At 42.8% G+C, this 9,524-nt stretch overlaps 2 protein-coding genes across 3 annotated transcripts; both read left to right on the top strand.

The window, feature by feature from the left end:
* Positions 1–396: 396 nt before the first annotated feature.
* On the top strand, positions 397–3,474 carry loxa (lysyl oxidase a; the record flags this gene model as incomplete). Its single annotated transcript, XM_084441852.1, has 6 exons — positions 397–529; positions 632–740; positions 1,127–1,264; positions 2,689–2,845; positions 2,984–3,079; positions 3,355–3,474. 6 exons carry the CDS (start codon positions 397–399, stop codon positions 3,472–3,474), a joined length of 753 nt encoding a protein of 250 aa, XP_084297978.1.
* Positions 3,475–4,563: 1,089 nt separating this feature from the next.
* On the top strand, positions 4,564–9,440 carry snx24 (sorting nexin 24). Of its 2 annotated transcripts, XM_084442344.1 has the most exons (8): positions 4,564–4,731; positions 5,263–5,346; positions 5,648–5,752; positions 6,906–7,000; positions 7,187–7,216; positions 7,489–7,553; positions 8,148–8,214; positions 8,398–9,440. In XM_084442344.1, the coding sequence occupies exons 1-8, from the start codon at positions 4,663–4,665 to the stop codon at positions 8,792–8,794; spliced, it is 912 nt and encodes a 303-aa protein (XP_084298470.1). In that variant the 5' UTR covers positions 4,564–4,662; the 3' UTR covers positions 8,795–9,440. The 2 variants fall into 2 exon arrangements, with proteins under 2 accessions (XP_084298470.1, XP_084298471.1); XM_084442345.1 differs by having other exon boundaries at positions 8,148–8,538.
* Positions 9,441–9,524: the final 84 nt, after the last annotated feature.

Raw genomic sequence — 9,524 nt, 5'->3', positions numbered from 1 at the left:
ACCATACAGTGGGCGCACAATGGCAAAGTGTTTAGTCTCCTAACTCAAGGCTCAGAGTATCAGCCACCGCGACAAAGAGGCGCAAATAAGGATCAAGAGGAACCAAGATCTGTCACCATCATTAGCGATGGAGACGCGACCGATGGAGCAAGAAAACCGTCTGTATCTTCGAGACAGCATCCATCACGATCATCTACCCAGACGATGTCCGGCGGCGCAGGAGCGCGCACAGGCGGACCACGCTGGCTCCCACCTCAAGTTCAAAGGCGCTCGAGAGGACATGCTCATCAAGATGTCCATCCAAGTAGCCAAGCTGAAACAAAGGCAAATGCCACAAAGAATGAGACACAGGACAGGCCCACTGTCAGTCCCTCCCAACCAAGAAGAGAAGACATAATGGCCGGTGATGATCCATATAACCCATACAAGTCCACTGATCCTGATAACCCTTACTACAATTATTACGACACTTATGAGAGACCAAGGCCCAGACAGAGACCTGGATATGGCACAAGGTATCATCAGCATGGTAAGAATAAATATTTAACAATAAACTGAAGGGTAATTTTTTAGTATATTGCGTAACATAGAATTAATTTGTTGGTGATCAAGACAAATGAATCCCCCTTAGGTCTGCCTGATCTGGTCGCAGACCCATATTACATCCAGGCCTCAGCGTATGTCCAGAGGGTTCCTATGTACAACCTCAGATGTGCATCAGAGGAGAACTGCTTGTCAAGGTATATTAGTATCTTACCTGTGCGTGTGTGTGTGGTTGCGTGTGAGTGCATGTGTGTGTGTGTTTGTGTTGTGGGTTTCCCAGAGGAACCAGACAGATGCATTTGTGAATAAATAGACTCGGGTGTGGCGGTGGACATCTGTAAACAGTTTAATCCCCTTGCAGTTTAACAGGAAAAGACATTACCGGTTAGACTGTTAAACTCATCAGAACGAATCCAACCATATCCTTTACTTTGCCTTTTACCCAACCTTGCCAGAGGTAAGAGGAGGCGTCTGAAAAGAGACTAATTGGCATGGGGGGGGGGGAGTGTATTCCAGTAATTGACCCACCACCACTATGGGAAGAGTATGTGTGTTAACTTGTGATGTTGTTGTGGCTGGGAAGCTCTGCCTACAGAGGGGACGTGAGAGACTACGACACCCGTATGCTGCTGAGGTTCCCACAGCGGGTGAAGAACCAGGGCACGGCCGACTTCCTGCCCAGCAGACCACGCTACTCCTGGGAATGGCACAGCTGTCACCAGTGAGTCTGGTTATGGTCTGTCTAGGGACTATCTATGGACTGTCTACTGTATGGACTGTCTATGGTCTGTATTATGAACTGTCTATGGTCTGTTTATGGCCTGTCTTTGGTCTGTTTATGGTCTGTATTAGGGACTGTCCAGAGGGTTCATATGTACAACCTCAGATGTGCATGGACTGTCTATGGTCTCTATTATGGACTGTCTATGGTCTCTATTATGGCCTGTCTTTGGTCTGTCTATGGTCTGTCTATGGTCAGTATTATAGACTGTCTATGGACTGTCTATGGTCTGTCTGTGGACTGTCTGTATTATGGACTGTCTGTTTTGTATTATGGACTGTCTATGGTCCGTCTATGGACTGTCTATGGTCCATCTATGGCCTGTCTGTGGTCTGTCTATGGCCTCTCTATGGTCTATCTATTGACTGTTTATGGTCTGTCTATGATGACTGTATATGGCCTGTCTATGGACTGTCTATGGCCTGTCTATGCACTGTCTATTATGGTCTGTCTATGGACTGTCTATTATGGACAGTCGATAGATTGTCTATTATGAACTGTCTATGGTCCGTCTATGGCTTGTTTATATGGCCTGTCTATGGTCCATCTATGGCCTGTCTATATGGCCTGTCTATGATCCATCTATGGCCTGTCTATTATGGTCTGTCTTTGCACTGATTGGCCTCTCTATGGTGTGTCTGTGGTCTATCCACCTTTGTCTTGCACTATTTATTCCTGTTTCTGCAGGCCTCTGTATCAGTGTGCCTGTTTTCTCCTGTTTGTCTCCAAAATCCTTGTTTTCTTCTGTTCCGTTCTTTCATGATGCTCTTCTCTTACAGACCACTGTACTGCTTCATCAGTGTAGACTAATTTCTTTTCTTACAGACCGGTTTGTTTTGGTAAAAATAGTGATCCAGAAATTTGTATGGCTATATCAGACTCTAACGCAAATGATTACTTGAGCTTCTCATGAGGAATGCACTTCTGGCTGGCTGTGTGGCCAGAAAGAGACTCTGAAAGGGAATGGGAGCCTGAGACTTTAGGCCAAAGTGGCTAGTTCTCTTGATTTCACAGACCTCTGTCTGCATGCTGAGCTACCTCAGTCCATAGCTATGTCCTGACGTAAGGCACTTATTACCACTGCCCACTGCCCAGTGTGGAGTACATTTGGCAGAGTCCCAATCAACATATTAACCTACATCCTGTAGTTTATTATTGTAGTGTGAGTAAGTCCAGTGGGCTCTCTCTAGTCTCATTGACTGCAAAAGCTCTGACTTTTAGGCCAATAGATGGAGAAACAAGGATCAACAATAAGAATACTTTCTGTTCTCTGCATCTCCAACATAATGCTTGCAGGAACACAATTGTGACTGATAACTTGACATTGTTAAATAACTGTGTGTTGTTGCTGTTCCATTCTGCAGGCATTACCACAGCATGGATGAGTTCAGCCACTACGACCTTCTGGAGTCCAGCTCTCAGAGTAGGGTGGCAGAGGGCCACAAGGCCAGCTTTTGCCTGGAGGACACATCCTGCGACTACGGCTATTACCGACGCTATGCGTGTACCTCACACCGCCAGGTTACTGCCACAACACTTAACCCACATAAAAACACTCAAAAGCTTTATTGTCCATTTTGTTGTGTAAAAATGGCAGGGTTTCATATCCCAGGACATCACTTCTATGCAGATTGTATGATGGTGTTTTCTTATTCACAGGGCCTAAGCCCAGGATGTTATGACACCTATAACGCGGACATTGACTGCCAGTGGATCGACATCACAGATGTGAAACCTGGAAACTATGTCCTCAAGGTTAGTTACAAAAACAGGTGACATTATTGGCACTTTACACAGTAGGCACCTCACCCAAACTCCAATAACCCTATTCCTTATAAGGACATTGTATACTGTATACCTCATTGGGGGGGGCTGTGTTGATTGGAATGTATATCAGGACCATTCAATCACTGGTCTTCTTCACCTGTCTATTGTTTTCCCACAATATTTTCACTACAAATCAAATAGAGTGAAACATGAAAAGTCCCTCATCCACAAACACCCCTTTACCCTGCCTCTTCCTGTTGTAGGTCAGTGTGAACCCCAGCTACCATGTCCCAGAGTCGGACTACGGCAACAATATTGTGCGCTGCGAGGTTCGCTATACGGGCAACTATGCTTATGTGTCAGGATGTAACATATCACCGTGAGTTAATTTACTTCATATTATTTACTTTAACTTACTTGCATTTGTCCTATCTCTTGTCATTTATTGTTGTACGTGAGTCAATTTCTGTTACTCCACTATTCATGACAGTTTGATAGCTCACATTGTGATTAAAAAGCTGCTGATTTGATTCATTTTTTTGTTCACTTTGCAGGTATTGAGAAGACTGGTCTTCAAAACACTAAAGGATAAACTCAAATATCACGTCAATTCCTCCATCAAAAGTGGTGGATAAAGAACATTAGCTAAATGGAATAAATTGTGTATGGTTCTGCTCTTCGCTGACCTTTTAAAGTAGGCTTCCACATGGACACATATAGAGATTATTCATCAGTTATAAAAGTTTATGTGTATGTTTTGTGCAGGACTGTAGGCCTGCTTGTCTGGAGTTTTCAAAATATTGTTTGAATTACTTGCTACAAGTGATGGAACAACATTGTTATTACATCTACAGTATTTACAAAATGTATTTGGAATGGTGTAAATTAAGGATTATAAATTGACTATTTCGAATATTGTAATGCTAGATGCTCTTGCCATTGTTGTTCTTCACAGTTCAAGGACAGAAATCAGCACTACATTCATCAGCTTGCTTGAGGACACCAAAGTAGGCCTAGTGCCTCGTAAAATCACTGCCTATTCCTCATCATATTGTGTCTGATGTCAGTCATCCTGTCACCCTTTACCTTATTATTCACATTAGCTTTATATTGCATTTATACTGTCGCTTTTGCAACTCAAAGTTTTTGTTTTTAAAAGTTCAGTGGTCACTCATCTTTTTATGAACTTGTAAGCGAACCTGAACCATCACTGCGAGTACTTTTTTGATGAAGTCCAGGAAATTGACTTGAATAAATCACCGTGGCATTCTCTCTCCCTCTTCATCCATCTAGCCCACTATCGAAGGATAAACATCTCTGTTGCATTCTTGCATTCATGACTCCTCCATCCCTGACTGTTGACGAGAGCTCATATACAGCAAATAGCAACCATGCTCCGCCCCGGTAGACGGCGCCAACAATAAGACCTTCGACTGCGTAATCGCTCAAGCAAGAACAACTGTAGGCAGCAAGCCAGCAACAACAATTCAACTGTCACTCTACAGAACGCTCTTCATGTAGTTCCTGCTTATTTACCAATATATCGGAATTATTGGACTCCTTTTGGCAACATGCACTCAGTCAGGGTTTCCGTCCCCTCGTTCCGCTCAGAGGACAGTGCGACGGACAGAGGATACACGGTAAGCGCATGTAGCTGCATGGGAACCTTCAATGCAGCTCTAGATAGCTGATACAGGCTAATACTTAGCTAGTCTAGCGCTTTCTCAAAATAAAACACAGTAGCTAGACAGAGACAGCTAATGTTAGTAAAACTGCTTGACAACAAACCTGTTTGAATATAGAATGTCGGATAGATGACATGTACATAGTTATCTAGCTAGCACTAAGTTAGCTGTAGCACTAATGAGAAAATACCTTGCGGAGGCTGGGCGCAGTAATCTTGCTAGCTAGCTCTTGCTATTGCATTCATTTAGATAGAACAGTTTAATGATGGGGTGTGAAAGTTCTAGGCAGAGAAGCCAGCCAAGTGTTTCCTCACCTCAATTTAATATCGACGTAACGTTATGAATGTTTGGCGAACCAGGGCACCATTGAAAACGAGACCTTGGTCTCCCCCTGGGGACATAAAGGTTCAATAAAAATCATAGTTGAAAGTACCGCTCTTTGATTCAATTATAACATGATGGACAAAGTGTGTTTTATATCTGCAGGTGTTTAAGATTGAAGTGCTGATGAATGGCAGACAACATACTGTGGAGAAGCGCTACAGTGAATTCCATGCCCTGCATAAAATGGTGAGTTTGAAATTCACAGGTCTCTACTATGGTAAATGGACTGCACTTATATAGCGCTTTTCCATCTTAGCGGCACTCAAAGCGATGGCCTCTCATTCACCCATTCACACACACATTCACACACAAATGGCGGTATCTGCCATGCAAGATGCTAACCTGCTCATTGGGAGCAACTTGGGGTTAGGTGTCTTGCTCAAGGACAGTTGGAGCTGTCCACATGTCCCGGTCAGCCACCCATTCAGTAATGGAAGGGCTACACGTCGGTTTTCCCCATAATTTTCTCTAACTTTGTCCCTCTCAGCTGAAGAAGAGTATAAGACCGCCTGAGATTCCTTCCAAACACGTGAGGAACTGGATTCCCAAAGTTCTGGAGCAGAGGAGACATGGTCTGGAGCTCTACCTGCAGGTACCCAACAGACACACACACACACACACACGTAGGTACTGATTTTTCAGGACTCGTGACTTGACTTGGCCTTGAGCACTGATGACTCAGACTGGGACTCGTGCATTGACTCGACTGCATTCAGTCTCGGAAGTTGGACTCTCCTCAGCCCCCCCTTTTCACAGCAGTCCTCGTAGTATCAGTTCTCTATTTCAGTTCTCTATTTCGATGGGTTTGTTTCAAACATGGGTCATCATATCAGAGCATCTCATCCTCTTACGGCATCACCGATACCTTTTTTTATGTGTATGTCAGCTCTTTGACTGCCAGAGTCGAGCACTGGAGAGCATTTTGGAACTCGACTCAACCTTGATGACTCGGATTCAGACTAGAGTAATGGGGACTCGACTTTCTTTAGTGACTTGGACTTGAGATTTAGTGACTCAACCACAGTAAAACACTGGTACACACACACACACGCACACACACACACACACACACACACACACACACACACACACACAGGACCAGGTCACAACCCTCTATAAACACACAATGAGGTCACATCCCAGAATACACACATGACCAAGTTACATCCCACCATAGAAGACTCTGGTCGCATCTCTCATTAGAAAAAGAGGTAAAGCGCACAACTCCTGAATGAGTAACAGTGTCCCGGTGCCCGGTTGGTGAAGTTCAAATGAAAAAAGGAGAGACCGGCACTCATGGTAGGCTATATTAAATTGCCATTTTAATGGGCAGAAAGAGAACGTTTCGGCGTGGAGCATTCGTCAGCAATCAATCATTTGCTGACGAAGGCTCCACGCCGAAACGTTCTCTTTCTGCCCATTAAAATGGCAATTTAATATAGCTTTCCATGAGTGCTGGTCTCTCCTTTTTTCACATCTCTCATTACACATAAGACCAGGCTAAATCCCAGCACACACAGGACCAGGTGCCAGTCAGCACACAGACTAGACCAGGTCACCAGCTGGCCAGCAGACCTGCAGTATGTGCTCTTTTAATCTCAGTGTACCTCAAAATTTAGAATCAAAATCAGAATTCATCATAGCAAATTTGCCTGTTCAAATGTAAATGGCCAGTGCATTTTCAAATTGATACTTGATGCTCTAACTGCTGTTTGTGTCGATGGCTGTGTCCATTTCTTTGAAAGGCTGTAATCATGGAGAATGAGGTTCTTCCAAAGATATTCTGGGATTTCCTGAACATCCGCCACTTTCCCTCACTGCCAAAAACTGAAAGTTGTGGGTGAGTGTTTTGAACTGTACTTTTGATACTTTAAAAGCAAGGCAGCCTGAAATGATACACTTTGCATGGAGAAAGTTACTCCCCTATCAACCTACATTCAAATCTAGTGAACGTGGTATTTTTATGAGCTGAAGGATATAAACTGTAACTTACTTCCGTTATTGTTCCATTTCCCTCAACTTCTAGGTCATTTGAAACTGAATCTGAGGAATCAAGGTATGTGTATCAGTACCTGTTCTACAATACCTGAATTTTCTCCATCATGGGGTAGTGTGTTTCCCTGGGAACACCATTCATACTCAATCTCTTATTTTGTGAGAACTCAAATTTGCACTACCCACCTGAACGTGTGTCCTACACCTGTTGTGTGATTTGCATTGTATTGTCCATAGTGTGATGTGTTAGTGAGTCACCAAGAACACATGCTTTGTCACGCCAGTGATTATGACTGGATTAGTACTAATCTCTCCTGTCTTGCTTTTATCTAGCAAACTGACCCACCAGCCAGCCATGCTCTTCCTGAGAGACCCCTACCTACTCCCCTCCACACACGGTAATGCATACTTTAGTAGGTAGGCAGGTAGTAGCTATGTACTAGTAGGTATTTAGTACTTTATTGATCTTGAGGGGACACTTGCATGATACCCATTCATGCAGTCTTCAGGGATTTTGGCTCATGAAACATCGTCGTGCAGTGTTGAAGAGATGTTGAGAAAAAAAGCTTACTGTTAACATTATGGCCGTATATACAGTATATATATATATACTGTATATACATGTATATATGCACATATTGGAAATATTTATTTTAATAAGGAGTCTCAATGAGACACTCTTTTTCAAGTGAGCCCTGCATTAGGGTGTGTAACCGAGTGAAACAGTGATGTGAGTCTTGAGTAGACAGCGAGTTGTTGGTTAAACTCACTCCCCCAGTATAAATACCATCCACCCTGAACCCTGAGCTTTTCATTGGCGTAGCTGGTTAAAACGGTGTTTACAACATGAGAGTCCTAGGCTCAAATTCACCCCTGGGCAATAAGAATACACCAGTCACAGGTGCAGGCATACAAAAGACCATTACAGTACAATTAGCATAATGTTTAAGAATCGGGTAACTGGTGAATTAAATATTGTTTCCCCCCTTTAGATACATTTTCAAATGTTGTCATCGAAGGTGTGATCCATGGAGTGTTCTACCCCGACCTTCAACCAAGGTAGATATGAATCGTTATGAAGGACTGCAAGGCCAGAGTGCAGGACTCACAGGAACAAAGGGATGAATCTGAAGGCTGACACGCATATTTTTAAATTATTAATCACGTTGTTGTGTGTTGATATAACATGTTTTATAGGTGATTTTGTAGGTCCCCCCCCTCACTACTAATACATATCCCCAGACTCTCTTCAAGGGGGGAAGAAGAGGCTAACAGAACTCTCAAAAGTTATCAGTATTTACACTCTGACATCATAGATACAATGATGTTTGTAACCTATTTGCGCATACTGTGGACTCAATGTTATCCATCAAGAGTTTGTATGCGTCAACTGATTCTGACATTTTTAAACACTATGTTGGTTTCCTATGTCTCCAGGTCATACTCTTTAACTCTTAATATTAGCTGTAAAATAATTAGGGGCAAAATGTACAACACTTTTGGGCTGAAAAAGCCATGGTGTAAAAGGGAAGCCGATTGTTTAGTTTGCTGCGACTGTGTTGAAATGTCATGTAAGTTTGCCCTTTCTATGTTTTGGGTGCTGAGCAGAACAACTTGGTTCATGAGTTTTCTAGTTTAAAATGCTGCTGTAAATAAAAGGGCCGTCTTCATGCCAGTTGGAGGTTTGACCGCAGTACTAATTTGACTGAAGCACTACAGATGTAAGCAAATTTTGTTTCCTGCCCCGATGTCAGTGAAATCACCTCATGTACTTGTCAATATTTTTTTTCTATGAAGCTTTTGTTTGTCTAAAATATTACTTTGCACTTGTCATTGGACAATAATGGAAAACTAAGAAATCTCAGAACATACAGTGTGATGGTCCAACCTTTTTATGTACCCTGCCATCACTGACCTTCTATGTACTCTGTCATCACTAACATTTTTGTCTGATGTGATCTGAGATAACACTGGGCTGGCCATTCTGCATTCATACTAAAGATTGACCTATTTCTATATGTTGTACTCTCAACAACTAGCTGTGCTGTTCACACCAACTGATCAAATCATGCTCTTGCGTTAACAAATCAAGTGATTTTGTACACCTACCTTATATAGCCGTTACCTTCTGTGTATGTTCTGTACAGTTTGTTCTGTCAGTGTGTATCTTCTTGTGCCATCACCCCCTTCCATAAAATACATTGTGGAGTTGTACTGTAGCACTTTAGGCTGTGCACCAGAATATGTAAAAAGATGATTTAAGTCTGACAGCAATAAAGTACAATATTTTCAAAACTGATTCCTGCTTTTGGAAAACTTCAGATGAGACTGATATGAGTTATTCTAAACAGCCGTGGCAGATGTACTGT

This window comes from Borostomias antarcticus (genome assembly GCF_949987555.1).
Source record: "Borostomias antarcticus genome assembly, chromosome: 8".
Taxonomy (NCBI): domain Eukaryota; kingdom Metazoa; phylum Chordata; class Actinopteri; order Stomiiformes; family Stomiidae; genus Borostomias; species Borostomias antarcticus.
Note: the sequence above shows the minus strand (reverse complement) of the source record. Positions and strands in the feature narration are given on the sequence as shown.

Excerpts from the sequence above, each read along its gene's own strand:
- snx24 (XM_084442344.1), top strand. The coding sequence starts at position 4,663 with ATGCACTCAGTCAGGGTTTCCGTCCCCTCGTTCCGCTCAGAGGACAGT. Across the intron at positions 7,554-8,147 it reads CCTACTCCCCTCCACACACG|ATACATTTTCAAATGTTGTC; the intron begins GTAATGCATACT and ends TCCCCCCTTTAG. Across the intron at positions 8,215-8,397 it reads TACCCCGACCTTCAACCAAG|ACTCTCTTCAAGGGGGGAAG; the intron begins GTAGATATGAAT and ends ACATATCCCCAG.